At 46.2% G+C, this 21,754-nt stretch overlaps 1 protein-coding gene across 1 annotated transcript; it reads left to right on the forward strand.

Moving 5' to 3' along the window:
- Positions 1–3,971: 3,971 nt before the first annotated feature.
- LOC310834426 (uncharacterized protein) lies at positions 3,972–19,784 on the forward strand. The gene is made up of 5 exons (XM_083717916.1): positions 3,972–4,140; positions 6,807–6,954; positions 10,079–10,241; positions 16,807–16,955; positions 19,518–19,784. Exons 2-5 carry the CDS (start codon positions 6,814–6,816, stop codon positions 19,680–19,682), a joined length of 618 nt encoding a protein of 205 aa, XP_083574042.1. The 5' UTR covers positions 3,972–4,140; positions 6,807–6,813; the 3' UTR covers positions 19,683–19,784.
- The last annotated feature ends 1,970 nt before the right edge of the window (positions 19,785–21,754 follow it).

A 21,754-nucleotide genomic window follows, 5' to 3' on the forward strand; every position in this document is an offset into this window, starting at 1 on the left:
GTGAAACGAGGTTTGTAGCCGGCATCCCGTTAAGGCTTTGTTCTATTTTAGGTTTTTCAATTTTTTCCCCTTAAGCTTTTTGATTCATATTGATTTTTATTATTTAGTTGGTTTCTGCAAGATAATATTTATAGTCAATTACTTCTCGTTTCAGGGATTTTATTTCATTTGTTTTGTGCAATTTCTCAGTTCCTTGACTGTCTTTTTTCTACTGATCCACCAGGCTGTAGCAGATGGAGCGAGAGGGGAGAAGCAGGATCTCTCCATCATCTCTGCTAGAAGGCAGCTCCAATGGCCTCCTTTCTCCATCAGCTGTCACCTGTCAGCGGCCGCTCAATCAATCAGCAGATAACTGGGAGAGAAGGGAAAGAGGGCCGTTCTATCAGTTCTGCTGAGATACCAGTGACCTTTGTTTCCGCCTTTCTTTAAATGCCCCACCCCAGCTGCTCATGAGAAGACCTTGTAAACTCAGATCTTGCTCTTTCCTCCGCTCTCCCAATCCATTTTCCTTTTGTGCCATGTCTGTTTGAGGATTGTAAACCCCAGGGCAGGGCACTGTCTTATTTGTGTTGATCTGTAGGTTATTCTAGGAGCCTTGTTTGGCAGAAAGGTGGGATAACGATTCTTCAAATATTTTTTTGTTTAGTGGGGGTTTTCCACCAACCCTTGTCTCTTCCGGGATCAAATGCCGGCTACACCTCCCTGTTATAAACTGGATCACTGCAGAGTGATTCACCCAGCCTGCCACCTCCTTATCAAACAAACTCACATTTTTTTTCGCCTAATGCAAACAGGAGGTAACAATTTGTGCAAATCTCTCCTACCCCCCTCCCTTCTTAGAAACACAATAAACTCTGGCTGCTGAACCAAGGAGATCTTCTACACATAAGCCCTCTGTGATCCGGTTCCAAAAATTAACCAAGAATTGAAATATATATATATATATATATATATAGATTACTTTAAAGAACACTGTAAATACGTTAAAACGTTAGCAGGATTGATGTAATATTTATGAAGTAGTAATAGAATTAGGATTGGAAAAGAAGTTGAAATTATTTGGAGAAATATAATTATATGCAAGGAGAAGAAAAGGGGGGGGAATGTAAACCAGTGGGGGTGGGGGGAAGTCAGACAATGCAAATTGGGATTGGATATGTATGTATAAGAAGAAGAAAAATGTTGTCATATTCAAAAATTGATTATTATTTTTTTTAAAAAAACACAGCCCAGTTTCCCAGAGAAATTGATAATGCAGGTGTAAAATCATGGTTGGGAGACCAAATGAATTATCTGTATCACACAAAGTTTATAGAAACCGCAGGAGGGAAGAGTGCTCTTGTGGTTGGATCCTGCAGATGTTGTACAATGGCAATAAAGGTGTTGTTGTTGTTGTTGTTATGTTAGAGCAGGAATGCCAGACTAGATGGCCCTTTGGCTTGATCCAGCACACTCCTCTTATATTGTTTATTTCAGAGTATTTTAATTTCAATGTGGGACACCTAAGAACACGTGGAGCATGTGCAACAAATAAGAGCCAGTGGTGGTGTAGTGGTTAGAGCATCGGACTGGCACCCAGGAGACCTGGGTTCAAATCTTCACTCGGCCGAGGAGCTCATTGGGTGATCTTGGAAGAGAGAGAGAGAGAGAGAGAGAGAGAGAGAGAGAGAGAGATGTCTTACAACTTGCAGGCTGAATTTGGCTTGCCGTGCCAGTTATTGAAATCCACGGTTAATTATTAATATTTTTAATCAACCAGTCAATTATTGCATATTTACCAGTGAATTCACCCCAGCCCAAATGCTAGCCGAGGGCCTTCTGAAACTCCCTTGAGTGCCAGAGATAGAGAGAGAGAGAGAGATGAATGGGATCATCCTTCCAAGGGCTGCTCTTTTCTCTGATCGCTCCAGGTGCAAGAGGTAACCTCCAGTTACAAACAGGACATCTCTCTCTTTTTTTTGCAAAGGAACTTCCCACAATGCAACGCATCTATGCATGTTGTTTTCTGCTATACATGCCATTTTAGGCATGCGTAATCCTAGTACAGTGGTACCTCGGGTTAAGTACTTAATTCATTCCGGAGGTCTGTTCTTAAATGTTCTTAACTTCACTAAACTGTTACCTGCTCTGCAAAGTGTTGCTCTTGTTGTGCAAATTTTCCCCCTCCACGATAAATCTTGCAGCTTACAAAATGTCACTTTCTGCTGCCCGCGTACTCTTCAGTTTGAGATACTGAGAGCTAGAAACTTAAAAAAAACAAACAATCCAGAGGTGTGAATGTGATAGGAGTGGCTGCTGCACAAAGCGAAAACTCACTCAGCTCTCTGAGAAACAGTTGTTGGTTTTTTCCAAATACAGTGGTACCTCGGGTTAGTACTTAATTCGTTCCGGAGGTCCGTTCTTAACCTGAAACTGTTCTTAACCTGAAGCACCACTTTAGCTAATGGGGCCTCCCGCAAAGTTCTTAACCCAAGGTACTATTTCTGGGTTAGTGGAGACTGTAACCTGAAGCATATGTAACCCGAGGTACCACTGTACAGTCATACCTCGGAGGTGGAACAGAATCCGTTCCGGAAGTCCATTCAACTTCCAAAATGTTCGAAAACCAAAGCACGGGAAGCTCCTGCAGCCAATTGGAAGCCATGGAAGCCCTGTCAGACATTCGGCTTCCAAAAGAATGTTCGAAAACTGGAACACTCACTTCCAGTTTTCGATTGTTCAGGAGCTGGAACGTTCAACTCCCAAGGTGTTCGGGAGGCGAGGTACGACTGTATGTGCGTTTTGGGACATGTTTCATGGCTGTAGAACTACACTGCAAAATTCAGAGGAGTGGGGCTATCAAAGGAGAGCTGTGTTTCAATTAACATATTGTTTCGGAATACGCGGATCCTGTTCTCCCTGTTTGGCGCAGGTGCTGAGATTGCCAAACCTAGCCTGGGACATAAGAACAGAAACTGATCCTTCCTGAACCAGGCCAATGGCCCATCCAAGGTTGCTGGAAACCACAGGAAGAGGACGTCCTTTTGTCCCAGGTCGCAAGGTGGTTAGACTGGTCTCAACTAGGGCCAGGGCCTTTTCAGTACTGGCCCCGACTTGGTGGGACGCTCTGTCACAAGAGACCAGGGCCCTGTGGGACTTGACATCTTTCCGCAGGGCCTGCAAGACAGAGCTGTTCCGCCTGGCCTTTGGTTTGGACTCAGTCTGACCCTTATTTTAGATTTTAGAATGATTTTAGGATGACTTTAGGATGTTTTATCGTTTTACTGTTGTTAGCCACTCTGAGCCCGGCTTCGTCTGGGGAGGGCAGGATATAAAAATTATTATTATTATTATTATTATTATTATTATTATTATTATTATTATTATGTTGCCCTCCCCTTAAGGTCTTGATCTATCGGCTACTTTTAAAATGAGGCTGCATTTTAAATTGCATTTTAATCTGTATTTTAAATTGGTTCCCCCCCCATTATGTTTTTACTATGATTTTATTGGTGTTAGCCGCCCTGAGCCCGGCTCTGGCCGGGGAGGGCAGGGTATAAATAATATTTATTATTTTTATTATTGTTCTTGAGTTCTGCTTGCTGGTTTCCCGGGGATATCTGGTTGGCCGCTGTGAGAAGAGGCTGCCAGACTAGACACACCATCGGCCTGATCCACCAGCCAGGCTCTTCCGATGTTCTTCCTCATGGTTCCCCCAATCAGAAGGGGTTAAGCGAGGCGACTGAACCGTCAGATTCCACGCGCCTCGCAGGATCTGCTCAAGTGTCAGATCGCATCTCGGGGCAGCACATCAGCAGCCTGAGACCTGTCAGGATGCGAGGCCAGTGGCCCATGCATGGAGCCTGATGAGGTTACACACCTGGCTGGGCAAAAATGGGGCGGCGGTGGGCGATGCGGGATGGGCGAGGCCAAGCTGGTTGGTTGGTTTGCCGTGTCCAGAGAACCCCACGAGCCAATCAGCTGTTGGGCAGGGAAAACACTCCACAGATGATGTGCTTTGTTATTGGCCAATACAGAGTCAATCAGGTCTGGTGGTGCCTTGGGAGGTTGGACCAGGAGAAGGTATAAGGGCCTCCAACAACTGTGCTCAGACAACATCCCTCTACTTTGGCTCCAGAATCCGTGCTGCCCTTCTTCTTGGTAAGTCTCTTCCTGCCCTCCTTTCCATCAGAAACTCAAAACAGCTGGTGGTGTGTGTGCTTTTGTGAAGTCCTGAGAGGAGACGTCCTTGATAGAGCCCTCAAGGGCCTTGGAACGAAGTCGAGAGACAGATGTTCGCAAATCCTGTAGAATTCCCCTTCTTTGTGGCTCAAATTCTTGTTTTGGGGAGAATGCCTTTTCATGTGACTTAGCCAGAAATGGGACTCTGTACTTTGGTAAGGGAAAGGTGGTGAAGGATGCTAGGATGTTCTGGAGATGTTGGCGTTGGGGGCCCATCCCATTAGAGCAGGACAGAGGGACATACGGCTCTGCTAGGCTTTATGGACTCCCAAGTTCCTCTAGCCCCATCATCCCTGGCCAATGGCCAGAGTTGTGGCCTGACAACATCTGGAAAACCATGTGTCCTCTAGGCTTGCTTTAGGAGAGGGCCATACCTCAGTGGCAGAGTACTTCCCTTCCATGTGGAAAGATCTCCCAGGCTCAAACCACTGCCCACCTCCAACTTTTAACAAGAGGATCGAGGAGGAAGAAAAGAAAAGGACTGTTAATTGTTAGACTGCTAAAAGCTAGGTGGATCAATGGTCTGCCTCAGTGCAAACCATGTTCGTCCTACTCAGAGCAGACCCACTGCAATCCATGAGCAAGACAAACTCAGGTCCATTAATGTTCGTAGGTCTCCTCTGAGTATACCCCAGGGTGCCCATCCTTTCTGTTTATAAGATATACTGATAGCAAATTCATTCTACCAATTATGGGTCCTTATGTAGCCAAAACAGGACCATCCACAAGAAGGATGTGTCAGTGTTCTGGGGGGAACCTTGAGGTTTGCAGAGATACAAAACTATAGGATGTGGGGATCCTAATGTGAGGGAAAGCCACCCCAAACAACCCGCAGAAGATACAGGATATGAAGTGGTCACAGAATCTTGACCGGCTGTTGGGAGATGGAATGAGGGTGTCGAAAACCAGGAGAGAAATGGAATGGAGTATCCTGCAAGAGGGTATGGCTGACGGGCTAGAATCATGAGTTGGAAGGGACCCGAGAGGTCATGTAGTCCAAGTCCCTGCAATGCAGGAAACAGCGCTAAATAATTCCCGGCAGAGGGCCACCCAACCTCTCCTGATAAACCTCCCAAGATGTAGAGTCCAGCAGCTTCCAAGGTAGTCCGCTCTCCTGTCAAACATCTCTTACCCTTAGAAAGTTCTTCCTGATGTTTAGGTGGAATCTAATTTGGGTCTTACCATCTGGAGCAGCAGAAATCGAGTTTGTTTGTTTTCCAATTTTTTAAATTGATTTTCCCCAAAAAATTAAACAAACAAACAAACATAAATCTCCACCATATTTAAACCAATCTTAGTAACATTGTTAAGTGACTTCCTTGTATCCCCCTGGTTGAATTTCAGTCTACATTATTTGAATGGTTTTCCAAAACCAATATTATTATAAAATTAACTTAATCACTTAGCATCTTTTCCCCCCTTTCCAATTTGGTATTAAACCTATTGATTCATCACGTTATATGTTTAAATCCTAAGCCTATCTGATATTTGGAAGCTTTTCCAGTTAAGTTAACTTAACATGTTCAACTAAATAGTCTTTAAATTTCATCCATTCCTCCTGATAATCCTCCTCCTTCTGGTCACGGACTCTTCCAGTCAGATCGGCTAGCTCAAGAAATCGAGTTTGCTCTCTCCTCCATCTGAAAGCCCTTCAGAGATCTGAAGGTGGCTATTGTGTCACCTCAAGTCTTCTCCAGGATAAATCTACCCAGCTCCTTCAACCGCTCCTCATAAGGCTTGGTTTCCAGATCCTTGATCATCTTACTCACCCTTCTCTTCAACCATCTGTCTGTCTACCCTACAGATTTGTCTATCCACCCTATTCCCCTAAACACACACTCCTCAGTTTTTCCCCCCTTGGATCATAGAATCATAGAATCATAGAGTTGGAAGAGACCACAAGGGCCATCGAGTCCAACCCCCTGCCAAGCAGGAAACACCATCAGAGCACTCCTGACATATGGTGGTCAAGCCTCTGCTTAAAGACCTCCAAAGAAGGAGACTCCACCACACTCCTGGGCAGCAAATTCCACTGTCGAACAGCTCTTACTGTCAGGAAGTTCTTCCTAATGTTTAGGTGGAATCTTCTTTCTTGTAGTTTGGATCCATTGCTCCGTGTCCGCTTCTCTGGAGCAGCAGAAAACAACCTTTCTCCCTCCTCTATGTGACATCCTTTTATATATTTGAACATGGCTATCATATCACCCCTTAACCTCCTCTTCTCCAGGCTAAACATGCCCAGCTCCCTTAGCCGTTCCTCATAAGGCATCGTTTCCAGGCCTTTGACCATTTTGGTTGCCCTCCTCTGGACACGTTCCAGTTTGTCAATGTCCTTCTTGAACTGTGGTGCCCAGAACTGGACACAGTACTCCAGGTGAGGTCTGACCAGAGCAGAATACAGTGGCACTATTACTTCCCTTGATCTAGATGCTATACTCCTATTGATGCAGCCCAGAATTGCATTGGCTTTTTTAGCTGCCGTGTCACACTGTTGGCTCATGTCAAGTTTGTGGCCAACCAAGACTCCTAGATCCTTTTCACATGTACTGCTGTTCCCACTTCGCTCTCCCCTTGCTCTTTTTCAGGTTCACCATGGCAACTCCTTTGGAAAAGTGCTTGGCCACCATCGTCGCGACCTTCCACAAATATTCCGGGAAGGAGGGGGATAAGTACAAGCTCAACAAGTCGGAGATGAAAGAGCTCCTGATGAACGAACTCCCCGCCTTCCATGGCGTAAGTCCTAAAAACCCTGGGATGTTAAGTCGTCGTTTGCGCAAAAACATTTGGATTAACTGGAAAGCGTGTAGTGCATGTCTGGTGATGTCAAAGTTCAACGAAAAAAGCAGAAGACCCAGTGGATCAGTTCATTCTCTAATCAGTTCGTGCATAAGGTCCATATATGTGTAAGTGTGTATTCCACCTGTCTGTTCATAGAGTCCCACAAGCCACACGAAAGGTTGTTACAGTTCCAGGAGAATCCTTTCACAGAGTCTAAGACAAAGATTTCCGGAATATTAGCCTTGTTTCGGCATCCTGGGCTTCATCAGTAGTACAAACTCATACATAATATCATAGGACAGCAGCTACTACTATGCTATAAGATCCACTGTCCTATGATATCATACGGTGGTACCTCGGGTTACATACGCTTCAGGTTACAGACTCCGCTAACCCAGAAATAGTGCTTCAGGTTAAGAACTTTGCTTCAGGATGAGAACAGAAATCGGGCTCCGGTGGCGCGGCAGCAGCAGGAGGCCTCATTAGCTAAAGTGATGCTTCAGGTTAAGAACAGTTTCAGGTTAAGTATGGACCTCTGGAATAAATTAAGTACTTAACCCAAGGTACCACTGTATATGAGTTTGTACTACTGATGAAGCCCAGGATGGCGAAACAAGGCTAATATTCCAGAAATCCTTGTCTTAGACTCTGTGAAAGGATTCTGTGGAACTGCAACAACCTTTCGTGTGGATTATTGGATTCTATGAACCGACAGGCGGAATAGATACTTGTATGGACCTTATGCATGAACTGACTAGAGAATGAACTGATCCACTGGGTCTTCTGCTTTTTTCGTTGAACTTTATGAGCTCCTTCTGTTGAAATCTACAATTTAATACAATGAATAGTATACCTTATTTATTCAAACGTACAGCCGGTTATGTCTTGTGTGGTTTATTGAATATGTTTCCCGTAACCAGAGGATTGTTGTTGTTTAGTGATGTCAAAGGACACTGTGAGAGGCCTCTGTGCCGCATCTCGAATCCAGACCCTGCTGATTAGCTTGAAACTGTAATATCCAGAAGGCAGGTCGTGCAAAGGATAGGACAGATGATATTTTAAATTAGTGGATCTTGGTGTCTTGAAATGAACAATTAAGATAGTTGCCTGCTTTATCTTTTTTTTGGGGGGGGGGAATGATGGGGTGTTTTACTGCCCCCGTCCGCTAACATTGGTCTTTTACCTGTCTCAGGAAAGAGGGAAAAAAGTACATTTTCACACAGCGCATTGTTAAACTTTGGAAAGCCCTCCGATAGGATGCGGGGTGGCTACCAAAATACAGTGGAACCTTGGTTCTCGAACTTAATCCATTCCGGAAGTCCGTTCGACCCCCGAAACGTTCAAAAACCAAGGCACGGCTTCCGATTGGCGCAGGCGCCCCGGAAACAATATCTGACAGCTGCATCAGACGTTCAGCTTCTGAAAAAATGTTCAAAAACCAGAACACTTACTTCTGGGTTTTCAGCGTTCGGGAGTCTATTTGTTCATCAACTAAGCCGTTTGAGAACCAAGGTTCCACTGTAGATAACTTTGAAAGAGGATGGCTAGGCTTTTGAATCCCAATTGCTAGAAACCACTGGAAGGGAGACAGGGCTTTTTGTGCTTGAATCCTGCTTGCATTGGCCACTGTGGGAACAGGATTCTGAGCTAGATGGGCTGTTGGCCTGATCCAAAAGGCTCTTATGTTTTATAAACACACCTCAATGCATTTCTGGGGCATTTTATGCTGAAGATGTGTTTTTTTGCTTTCAGATGGAAAATGGTAAGCGGCAAGTGGCTGAAATTTGGGTAGTACTGGTGGCAATTTGTGGTCATATCCTAGAGCAGGGATCAGCAAACTTTTTCAGCAGGGGGCCGGTCCACTGTCCCTCAGCCCTTGTGGGATTATATTTTGAAAAATAAAATAAAAAATGAACGAAATCCTATGCTCCACAAATAACCCAGAGATGCATTTTAAATAAAAGGACACATTCTACTCATGTAAAAACACACTGATTTCCAGACCGTCCGCGGGACGGATTTAGAAGGCGATTGGGCCACATCCAGCCCCCAGGCCTTAGTTTGCCTACCTATGTGCTAGAGGGATGAACCCAAAGGCCTATGTATATGTCAACTGCCCAATGCAGAGGCATCTAGGGTAAATTCTGGATGAAGTTTAAGATATGTGTGCTGCTGATCACTATAGCCACAATGTGACCATATGGCAGTCTGTGTAATACTGTTTTGTGTCTTATTATATATCATTCGTATTTTTCTCTTCTCTGTTTTTCTTCTTTAAGTTCTGTTTCATCTTTTATTCCTTTGCCTTCTTATTAAATTCACAAATTAAATAAAATTAAAAGGCTTATAACAGGGGAATGTCCAAGGAAGTAGTGCAAAGGAGCTTGGGCTTATTTAGTTGCCTGCCTTCTCAGTGTGGGACCGGGTGGCGCTGTGGGTTAAACCACAGAGCCTAGGACTTGCTGATCAGAAGGTCGGTGGTTCGAATCCCCGTGACGGGGTGAGCTCCCGTTACTCGGTCCCTGCTCCTGCCAACCTAGCAGTTCTAAAGCATGCCAGTGCAAGTAGATAAATAGGTACCGCTCCGACGGGAAGGTAAACGGTGTTTCCGTGCACTGCTCTGGTTCGCCAGAAGCGGCTTAGTCATGCTGGCCACATGACCCGGAAGCTGTACGCCGGCTCCCTTGGCCAGTAAAGCGAGATGAGCGCTGCAACCCCAGAGTCGGTCACGACTGGACCTAATGGTCAGGGGTCCCTTTACCTTTACTTCTCAGTGTACCTGTTGCTTGGCCTATTTGAGTGGATCTTGTTTATTTAAAATGGCTATTATTATTATTATTATTATTATTATAAAAACACCTCCACTCTTTGGCAAAAAGGATCCCAGAGTTGATATCATAAGATTTTTTTAAAAAAAAATATCAATGCAATCCCAACCCTCCTTTTTACAACCAAAAATAAAAAAGAAAAGAAAAGAAAAGACATGGCATGAAAGGAAACGGTGAAGAGGAAGGAAGAGAAAAACAGGCTCTGAATTATTGAAGCTAATGGTTTACTTTTTTCTTTCCAATGCTCCCAGAAACGGATGGACGGGGCAGAATTCCAGAAGATCATGACCGACCTGGACCACAACCGGGACCAGGAAATAGACTTCCAGGAGTTCTTGTGCTTCCTGGCTTGTGTGGCGATGGGATTCGACGAATTCTTTCGGGGTTGCCCCAAATGCCCACTCCCAAAAAAATAAGCCCCGGTGGATCACACTCGCAGTGTGTTCCAATTTCAATTCAAAACAATAAAATTTTCTTTTTAATGTTAACCCTGACTTTCCTGGTCCTTTTTTCCCTTGGTGATTATTTGTCAGGGCACCTTACGTAGAGGATTTCGCGATTCACAGAAAATTGGAGGGTGGCAAAAAAATTTCTCACAGGGACTAGTAGCATGGCTTGAGAAAGGGGTGGTGGGGGCACAGGGGTTAGCTCCACCCACTGTGCAAGTCAGGTGACAGGGCAAAGCGCTATTTAACCCCTCTCTTGCTGTGAACAGTGATGGAGGCATTGGCACAGTTGTCCATTTATAGGCTTTCACTGTTGAATGGCATATTGGAGAACCTTTGGCTCTGCTGCCATGTGGGAAATGAATATCCCGTTCTGCCCGTTCCTGTGTAAAGCCCTCCCACCAGATTTCAAGGAGATAAAGGAACTACACAACTTTTCAAAGACATATGAAAGCAGCCCTGTATCAGGAAGTTTTTAATGTTTGACGTTTTATTATGTTTTTATAAGTTCTGGAGTGGCTAGGGAAACCCAGCCAGGTGGGCGGGGTATAAATAATAAAATTATTATTGTTATATTCCTAGCCGTGATTCCAGAAAAAGAAATCTTTGATTACCAGATAATCCATTCCAGATTTTCTACCGGATTTAGTGGGTTGGAGAATATTCTGGGATGGAGGCAGTAATGAGCATTTTTTTAAAAAAAGATATTTATTGGGGTTTTACAAACAGAAAAAAGAAAGTAATTACAGAATAAAAAGGAAAAAAATTACAAATACAAAAATACGAAAAAAATACACAATACCTGGAAAATAAAAAACAATTAGGAAAAAAAGAGAAAAAAATCAATCTTTTCATATCTTATATTTTGTTTACTTGTTTCCTGACCTCCTCACACCTCCCTTTTTTGTATTCCAGTTCACATGGTTAATTCAGCAAATCCTTTCCCTCTTTGTTTTTATCTTAATTCTATATCTTAACATATTATAGCTTCATATTTTCATCTGATTATCAATCCATTTTTTACATACCGGTACTCTTTTTAGCCTTGTTGCTAAAGCCGTTTCATTTCAATCCAACATCATTTTAACATTCATTAATTTTACAATGTTTCTGCAAATAGTCTTTAAATTTCTTCCAATCTTCTTCCACCAACTCTTCTCCCTGGTCTCGGATTCTGCCAGTCATTTCCGCCAGTTCCATATAGTCTATCACTTTCATCTGCCATTCTTCCAAGGTGGGTAGATCTTGTGTCTTCCAATACTTTGCGATAAGTATTCTTGCTGCTGGGCAGTAATGAGCATTTGAGATGTACGTCTGTGTGGATCAGAGAGAGGGGGGGAGACAGGAGATGCTTGCTGTTTACTTTTATTTGGTGTCTACAATTAAAGCGGGGGGGTGAGGTTGGAAGGTGACTATCTCAGTGCATATAGGCAGGCAACAGACCACAGCAACGCAGGAAATGAACCACCCAAGGCACGAAGCAGCCTGGCAACCTGAGAACAGTCCAGATACCTGGGCGGGCCTCTTTTCACACACCTGTTCGGCAGGTTTCAGCTCGAAGGCCTGAGGCTGTGTCTCCAGCTGGGACTGGGGGTTGAGAGAACAGCACTCAGATATGTTCTCTGGAAAAGGCTGCGGTTACTGGGTTTCTCAAGGAATCCAGACAGAAATCGTTACTCACCATGAGTACAATGGCAGTCCTATCTGGAGGGTAAAGGTAAAGGGACCCCTGACCATTAGGTCCAGTCGTGACCGACTCTGGGGTTGCGGCGCTCATCTCGCTTTATTGGCAGAGGGAGCCGGCGTACAGCTTCCAGGTCATGTGGCCAGCATGACTGAGCCGCTTCTGGCGAACCAGAGCAGCGCACGGAAACGCTGTTTACCTTCCCGCTGGAGTGGTACCTATTTATCTACTTGCACTTTGAGGTGCTTTTGAACTGCTAGGTTGGCAGGAGCAGGGAGCGAGCAACAGAAGCGCACCCTGCTGTGGGGAGTCGAACCGCCTACCTTCTGATCGGCAAGCCCTAGGCTCTGTGGGTAAACCCACAGCGCCACCCGCGTCCCTGGCGGGACTGAACCTCAAACCTTCTGAATGCAGAGTAGATGCTGCGGCCTTCCCCTATGACAGAGCAACGTAGGAAGCTGCCTTAATTGAGTCAGACCACTGGTCCATCTATCTCAGTACTGTCTGCACTGGCCGGCAGTGGTTTTACAGGGCTTCAGGCTGGGCTGCATTCCTGGTCCCACCTAGAGCTCCCGGGGCTGAAACCTGCATACAAAGCTCTACTTACCCAATGCAATACTTTGGAATGAACACAACAGGCTTCCTTCTGGTGACCTCCAGATGAGGTTGGACTCCAACTCCCATCAGCCCCCAGGCAACATAGCCAACGGTCAGGGTCTCAGGGCTGATGGGAATTGTAGCCTATCTGTCCGGCAACAGCTGTCCATGGTTTCAGACGGAGCCTTCAGACCTTCTGCGTGTCCCTATTTCCCAGGGATTTTACAGAAGCTTTTTTCCCAGTTTCTGATTTGATCCCGGAATGTCCCACTTTTCCTTAGGACGTCCCTATTTTCACTGGAGAAATGTTGGAGGGTATGGAATTATGCGACCCCCACAAGCCAAGGAGATGAGTAACTAAGCAACCTTTAGAAGACATCTATAGGGACGGTTTTTAAATGTTTAATGTTTTATATATATATATATATATAAAAATAATACACACACATACACAGTGGTACCTCGGGTTACATATGCTTCAGGTTACATACGCTTCAGGTTACATACTTTGCTAACCCAGAAATAGTGCTTCAGGTTAAGAACTTTGCTTCAGGATGAGAACAGAAATTGTGCTCTGGTGGCGTGGCGGCAGCAGGAGGCCCCATTAGCTAAAGTGGTGCTTCAGGTTAAGAACAGTTTCAGGTTAAGAATGGACCTCCGGAACTAATTAAGTACTTAATCCAAGGTACTACTGTATTTACATATCATTTTCAACAGTAATTAAACATACTTTTACATCTTATTCAATTTTTTTGACTTCCATCAGTCCTGTCTGAAAATTTTCCAATCCAATCTCTTAGTATGCATTTCTTATTTTCCCTATTACATTTCAAACACATAACCAATATCTCTATCTTTTTCTACTTGGTAACGCTTCATATATTTCTCCTTACAAAACTTCTTGTGGTCCTACTAGCGTAATTTGTTGATTACAGTTGCTCTTCAAATAATTCATATACTTCTTCCAATCTTCTGTAAATCTTTGGTCCCGCAGCTTTCGCATCCTTCCTGTCATTTTGTCCAATTCTGCATAGTCCATTAATTTCGTCTGCCATTTTTCTTTCGTCGGAATTTCTTCTTGCTTCCATTTCTGAGCTAACAATACTCTTGCTGTTTTATTATGTTTTTTTATATTTTGGGAGCCACCCAGATTGGCTGTGGCAACCCACAGTGATGATGGGTGGAGTACCATCATCATCAACAACACCCTAGTGGTCCCAGGCCCTAAGGCTTCAACCAGAGCCAGGGCCTTTTCAACACTGGCTCCGGCCTGGTGGAAGACTCTGCCTCATGAGACCAGGGCCCTGCAGGATCTGATTTCTTTCCGCAGGGCCTGTAAGACAGAGTTGTTCTGCCTGGCCTTTGGCTTGGAGCCAATTTGATTCCCTCCCCCTCTTTCTTTTTCCTTTCTCCTCCTGTGATGAGGCTGCATTTTAATATTTTAATGTTGTATTTTAATTTTGTTTTTAAGTTGTATTCATTCAACTTGTTTTTATTCTTGCTTGTTAGTCGCCCTGAGCCCGGCCTTGGCTGGGGAGGGCGGGGTATAAATAAAAATAATTATTATTATTATCATCATCATCATCATCATCGAACAGGACATCTCTAGTTTCATCTGAAAAATGTTGGAAAGTATGGTCTTTCCCAGTCCAACCTGGAGGTTCCAGGGACCAAACCTGGGGCCATCTGCATGCGAAGGTTTTACCCTGTCGCTGAGCCCGTCCTTTGAGTCATGTTCCCACACGCACGGGCTGCCTATCCAGTCTTCAGAGACAGACTTTCCGCAGATCCAGTTTATTATTTTGTAAGCACTGCAGGGATGGGAATAATAACATGTCCCTGTTGAAATCTAGGCTTCTATCTATAACATTCCTAACATATGCTAGACTGTTGGAGTCACTCTGACAGCAGAAGCGTTCGTTTTTTAAAAAGGGATATTTTCCCTCTCTCAGCTTCAGGCTCTGCTGGCGAAAGGGACAAGAGGAGCCTCGAACTCAGGGCTTGCTGGGAGCAAAGAGGTGGCTCAGAGTCAAGGGTTCCTGCTGCAGAACTGAGCACGAGACACTGGCATTTCTGGAAACGGAGGCTATGAAGAGCAGTTGTTTGCTGGGCGCCAGAAAAGAAACATTCGGCTGAGTTTACTGCGTACTTTCATACGGCTGGGTTTCTCCCTCTACTTAGCTGGGTGAGTCATTCCCACCCTTCTCTTCACCATCTTTTAAAAACAAACGGCTGTGCTGGCCAGGGCGGCAGGGAGATGGAGTCCAACAAAATCTAGAAGGGCACAAGTTCCCCATCCTTGCATTCAATAGTGATCCCTGATTGGTTGGGACATGATTGGTCCAGGACGGTGATGGAGGAAGTCTATGTGGCACCCCCAGATGTTGCTAGACTACTGCTCCCATTGTCCCTTGGTTACTCACTATGTTGTCTGGGGCTGGTGGGAGTTGGAGTTCAGCAAGATCCAGGAGGCAGAACGTAGGAAACTGCCTTCTACTGAATCAGATCATTGGTTCGCCTAGCGCCAGTGGCGTAGCGTGGGTTGTCAGCACCCAGGGCAAGGCAAGTAATTTGCGCCCCTAACCCCTAACCTGCAGCTGCTGCCAGCTTCTTCTTGCTGCTGCCTGGGCTGGGGTATTTACGGTAAGGTAGCCACGGCGGCGGCGGCGGGTCCGTGTCAGGTGATCTGAGGCGAGTTGCCGCTGACGCTGCTGCCCAAACGACGCCGCTTGCCCGGAGGAGGAGGAGGGCAGAGAGGCGAGGAAAATGCAACATGGCCCAGCAGCTGCAGCGGCGGCGGGGCTGTGAGGAAGGGCTGCCTGGCGCGCCCTCCGCGGCCCTGACGCGCGGGGACCGTGGCGAGCGCTGAGAGCCGCTGCCTGCCGGACGCCTTCAGCCCGAACGCGCACACAGCTTGTCGGTTCCGCGAGACATGGGGCTCTGCTACAGCCTGCGCCCGAGGCTCTTCGGTGACTCTGGAGGCGGCGAGTGCGCCCCCCAGATGTTACGCCCGGTGCGGCCAGCCCCCCCTGCACCCCTCACGCTACGCCACTGCCTAGCACAGTGCTGTCTACACTGACTGGCAGCAGTTCACTAGGGTTTCAGGCAGAGCACATTCCCGGCTTTAGCCTGGAGATGCCATTGGGGCGTAGCTGTCAACATTTTCCTTTTTTTAAGGGAAATTCCCTTATTCCGAATAGGATTCCTCGCAAGAAAAGGGAAAAGTTGACAGCTATGCATTGGGGATTGAACCCAGGACATTCTTCATGCAGAGCAAGGGCTCAACCACCGAGCTAGAAGCCTTTCCTTGTTGCAAGGAGACCAGAGCATCTTAGCTACCCACGTCTTATTTTGTTGCATAAGGACACAAGAATCACCCTGCAGGATTAGGTCACTGGACCATCTAGTCCAGCATCGTTTTCTCACAGTGGCCAGCCAGATGTCTGTGGGGAACCCTCAGCAGGACCCTCGGCCCAGTATACCTGAAGGAGCATCTCCACCCCCGTCATTCAGCCCGGACACCGAGGTCCAGCTCCAAGGGCCTTCTGGCGGTTCCATCACTGCAAGGTTACAGGGAACCAGGCAGAGGGCCTTCTCGGTGGTGGTGCCCAGCCTGCAGAACGCCCTCCCACCAGATGTCAAGGAAATAACAACTATCTGACTTTTAGAAGAAGGCGTCTGAAGGCAGCCCTGTTTAGGGAAGTTTTTCATCTTTTATCGTGTTTTTAATATTCTCTTGGGAGCCGCCCAGAGTGGCTGGGGAAATACAACCAGATGAGCGGGATATATATATATATATAAATTATTACTACTACTACTACTACTATTACTCCTGCAGTTTGCAGCAACAGAGGTACAGAAGCATTACAGTGGTACCTCGGGTTAAGAACTTAATTCGTTCTGGAGGTCCATTCTTAACCTGAAACTGTTCTTAACCTGAGGCTTCCATTTTAGCTAATGAGGCCTCCCACCGCCGCCGCCACGCAATTTCTGTTCTCATCCTGAAGCAAAGTTCTTAATCCAAGGTACTATTTCTGGGTTAGCGGAGTCTGTAACCTGAAGTGTCTGTAACCCGAGGTACCACTGTACTGCCTCTGACCATGGAGAAAAAGCACAGCCATCATGACTGACAGCCATTGACAGCCTCTCCCTCCATGAATTTATCTAGCCTGCAAGTCCAGTTTTGTAACCACTGAGGGCTGAGTTCTAATCCTACTCCTCTCTCTGCATCTTCCTTTTTTCCCCCTTCCAGACATCAAGATGCAAGCTCCCCTTGAGGAGTGCCTGGGGGTTCTGGTGAACACCTTCCACAAATATTCCGGCAAGGAAGGAGACCGGCTTAAGCTCAACAAGGCTGAGATGAGGGAGCTGCTTCTCCACGAACTCCCCACCTTTGTCAGGGTGAGATCCTATGGCAATGGCATTTTACCATTGCACTGTGGAGAGTGTATTAACTTATGGTTTGTTTGTTTGTTTGTTTGTTTGTTTGTTTGTTTGTGTGTGTGTGTGTCTGGTTTGGGAGCTGCACGGTCAGGGAAAGAACAACGCTGTCCAGGGTTGTAAAGACTGCGGAGAGAATAATTGGGTGCACTCTTCCCACCTTGGATCAAATCTGTGCTACCAGGTGACATATGAAAGCTGCAGAGATAGTGCAGGATAGTGCACACCCCAGAAATTTTCTCTTTCAGCTTCTGCCTTCTGGAAGAAGGTACAGTGGTACCTCTGGTTGCGAACGGGATCCGTTCCGGAGCCCCGTTCACAACCTGCGCCTGCGCATAGGGTCGTGATTCGCCACTTCTGCTCATGCGCGTGATGTCATTTTGAGCGTCTGTGCATGTGCGAGTGGCGAAACCCAGAAGTAACCCTTTCCGGTACTTCCAGAATGTGGGGCAGCAATAATCTGTGGCCTTTCAGATGTCATAAGACTCTACTGCTCATCATCTCCAGCTAACATTGGGGGTGGGGTGAGTAACCAGGTCCCCCCCCCCATGCCTGATGCATAGGGGGTGGGGTGCATCCTCAAGTTTCAAAAACAAGCCTCATGTCCCCCAAGTTAACAGGCTTATCAGAGATGGAAAACAACCCAGAAGTTAAGCCTAGTTTCAACTCCACACAACTTTAGAGCAATTCTAACAAACGCCTATGTACCACATACCTAAATGGACAGTTCCCCCCACTGGACAAATTTAAGATCTGGTGAGAGACATCCTCAAGCGCTTGTTAATAACCTGATGGGCAAATTTGACCTTCCCGCCAGAACAAAACAGAGAACAGAAAACTGTGCGCCAGTCGCTATACAAAGCACATTGTGGTTTGGGGCAAAGTGACAGACAGCCCTGCCCATGCAAGGCAAGGGTCACAGAGGCTTCTGCTTCTGCTGTTTTAGGGTCACTGCGGGACGCAACCTGAAAATGCTCAACCTGAAGCAAATGCAACACGAGGAATGACTGTACAGGGTTACAAAGACTAGGACTATCCACCTGAGAAACAGTTTATTATCCAAATGCGATTTTTGTTTTAAACGCAGTGTAAGGTAGTCTTTAGGGACGCAGGTGGCACTGTGGGTTAAACCACAGAGCCTAGGACTTGCCGATCAGAAGGTTGGCGGCGAATCCCCGCGACGGTGTGAGCTACCATTGCTCGGTCCCTGCTCCTGCCCACCTAGCAGTTCAAAAACACAGCAAAGTGCAAGTAGATAAATAGGTACCGCTCCAGCGGGAAGGTAAACGGCATTTCCATGCACTGCTCTGGTTTGCCAGAAGCGGCTTAGCCATGCTGGCCACATGACCCGGAAGCTGTACGCCGGCTCCCTCGGCCAATAAAGCGAGATGAGTGCCGCAACCCCAGAGTCGGCCACGACTGGACCTAATGGTCAGGGGTCCCTTTACCTTTTAAGGTAGTCTTTATGTGAATATATTGTATTCAATTGTGGGGTATCAGAGTTTTTAGGGGCTAACCAGGCTGGGATAGCAGGCTTGTGGGTTTTTGAATGGCTGGTGTAGATTTTTTCAATTTCGTTGTTCTGTATGGGACAATGACAATAAAGTTTATTGTATCGTATCAAAGACTTCCCTTCCGAGGTGGTGGCGGGGCGTGGTGGGAGGTGGTGATCATTCTCATAATTTTATTTGCATGCCGCCTTTCCATAGCTAAAGCTGTGCTCAAGGCAGCTTACAACATAGAATCGTACAAGGGACCCGAGGGTCATCTAGTCCAACCCCGGCAAAGCAGGAATCTTTTGCCCAACGTGGGGTTCGAACCCACAACCCTGAGAATAAGAGCCTCGTGCTCTACCGATTGAACTATCCCTGACGTGAAAAGATATACATAACTAGAAACATAGTAAAAGTAGCCACAGACAATAAATATAACGTATCAAAAAGTACATGACCGTAATTGAACCATTTCCATGTGTATCGTTCTAAGATCTAAAAATAAAGATACAAAAGCTAATATCAGTAACAGCAGCAGCAACAAAATCCAACGAAACTCCCTAAACAATGCAAATAATGTTGCCATACATCTTTAGGGTCTAAGTCAAGGATAAGGGAACTGGATTGAGTACTTGGAACTTGGAGCACAGAAGCTTCCTTATACAGAGGCAGACCAACTAGTCCATCTATCTTAACATACTGACTGGCAGAAGTGGCTCTCTCTCAGCACTTCCCGAAGATGTATTGGGATTGAACCTGGAAGCCTCTGTGTGCAAAGGAGGTGCTTCACCCACCAAACCATGGCCCTTAGTCTCTCCGCACCATGAATTAATGGAACTGAAGTTAAGGAGAGCAGGTTCCCAGAGGGAAGCTTTTTCCAGGCGGACCACTTCCAGCGTCATTGCCAGGCATAGCTGAATAAAGTTTTTGTTTCAGATCTTTTGTTGAATCTTGCACTTTATGCCTTAAAACCTGAATTCAACACACACACACACAGGAAATCTGCTTTACTCTCATCTCTTTCCCGCAGGGCAAGATAGACGAACCCGGGTTCAAGAACTTGATGAAGAAACTAGATGAGAATGGAGATGAGGAACTGGATTTCCAGGAGTATGCCGTCTTCTTGGCTCTCACCGCTTCCCTGTGCAATGAGTTCTTCCAGGAGTGCTCAGATGAGAACAACCGGAAGAGATGAGGTCAGCGTTTCCAAGGGGACCTCTTTCACTGTTACACCAGCCTGACCAAAAACCTGCCAGGAGGGGCTGACCGTACAGTAATAAAGATTATTCAAATTGTGTGTGTGTGTGTGTGTGTGTGTTCTTTCAGCTGGCAATTTTTAAGCCAAGGCTGAGGGCCACATTCCCTCATGGGGGACACAAGAGCCCTGAGAGATTCCTTTGCAGGTTCTCCATCGGTCGGAGAAAAGAACAGAGGCCAACCAGAGAATATTGAGAAGCAAAGCAGCTAGTAAGCCTGATCTTTATTGAACTGTTGCAACAGGGTGCTCCCCTCACACGCAGGAAAGGAGGAGGACCCCGAACAAAGGTGTGTCTGCCTTTATATAGACATTTTAAATTGCCCGCCTTGGAGTCCAAGACCACCCCCCAGAAACATCACACCTACATCACAGAAAGGGCGGTCTACAGCAGAAATCTGAGTGCGTTGTTTACCTCCTGTCGTTGTTTGTCTCCTGTCGGGCAGACCTGTTAATGGTCCCTTGGTTGGATACCCTGGTTAGCCTGGCCAGTCTTTTGTAGTGACAAATACTTAGTTCCTGAGCCAGGTCACAGGCTCACCCTATTCATACACAGACATACCCTTAAGGCAGGTTTTGTGAATGAAAAGACAATGGGGAGGCTTTTCCATTTTCCTTTGACCTTGCAGAGAAAACATTTGGTCAGTTTGGGAGCCAAAATGGCCCCAGGACTGCTTTCCTGTGCTGCTTCAGACATGTGGCTTATATATTTATATACATGTTTGCTTGGTACATTTATGAACATTTATTATATATATATGACCTTAATTTATGGGCAAATATCCAGGGGCCACGTGCCAGTGGTGGGCAGGGCCACAAGCAAAAGGGGCGGAGCTATTTTCTACAGCCCTTTTTCTCTCTATCTTCCATGCAGGCATGCAAGAGCGAGATCAGAGTTCAGACACACATCCCAACCAGGCAAAAACATTAAAGGAGGGTGTTAAGCAGGGGTGGTGATGGGATGTGCCTTTGGAGGGGGAGGTTGCCTGAAGAGAGTCCTGAGGGCCAGGTAGAGATCTTTAGAGGGCCGCGTTTGGCCCTCAAGCCTGAGCTTCTGCACCCATTTTAAGCTGTGTGTGAGAATTCAGACCTAGGGAATAACTGGTTTCCAGGTCTCCATATTTCATTATTAGAGCATTTTCCTCTCCTTGTCCCCATCCTGCACTCAGCTCTCACTTACGGCTCCTAGGACAGTGGGAAATGTGGAGGAAAGGACAGAACGAAACAGCTGGAATCTGACACAGAAGCAACTTCACCACGCTGCAACATTTGGTCGCAGGTCCCTGCACGTCCCCTTGTTTCATGCAGCTGTGATAAAAGAGCAGGTATAAATCAGATGTTGAATGTCTCCACCCTGCTTAGCTGCTTATCTGTATTTAAAAACAAAAACAAAAACACTTGCAAAGTGGGTTTCAGTGGCACCAAGCGCAACCGCATGCATTGTGCAACGAAACATCCTGAAAGGGGTTTTTGCTTGTTTTTTCAAAGGAACCTCATGACCGGCTTATTTATACCACTCTTCCTCAGAAGCCACAAGAGGGAACAGGTTTTGGCAGAGGAAAAGCAAGTTGCCCAGGGGTCTTCCTGTTTTCATCTCTGAAAATTAGGAGGGTAAAAAAAGCAGCCCTGTTTCTTATAGGAGGAAGGACTGTAGATCATTGCCCTTGCTTTGCATGCAAAGGGCTCCAGGTTCGAAACCCGACATCTCCAGATAGGAGTGGGAGAGACTCCCTGGCTGAAACCCTGGAGGGTGGCTGCCAGTCGGTGTTGACATCCCTAGCCCAGACCAATGGTCTGACTCAGTAGAAGGCAGCTAGCTAATTTCAAAAAGCAGCTGTTTATTATGAAGATGGCAATAACTTCTCTGTTCTTTAGGGGAAAGGCCCAGGGCTCAGGGGTGAATCTCATTCTTTGCACACAGAATGTACCGGCTTCAATGCCCATCATCTCCAGGCAGACCTGGGAAATTCTCTCTGCCTAAAACCCTGGAGGGAGGCTGCCAGTCAGAGCTG

Source organism: Podarcis gaigeae (assembly GCF_964106915.1).
Source record: "Podarcis gaigeae genome assembly, chromosome: 16".
Taxonomy (NCBI): domain Eukaryota; kingdom Metazoa; phylum Chordata; class Lepidosauria; order Squamata; family Lacertidae; genus Podarcis; species Podarcis gaigeae.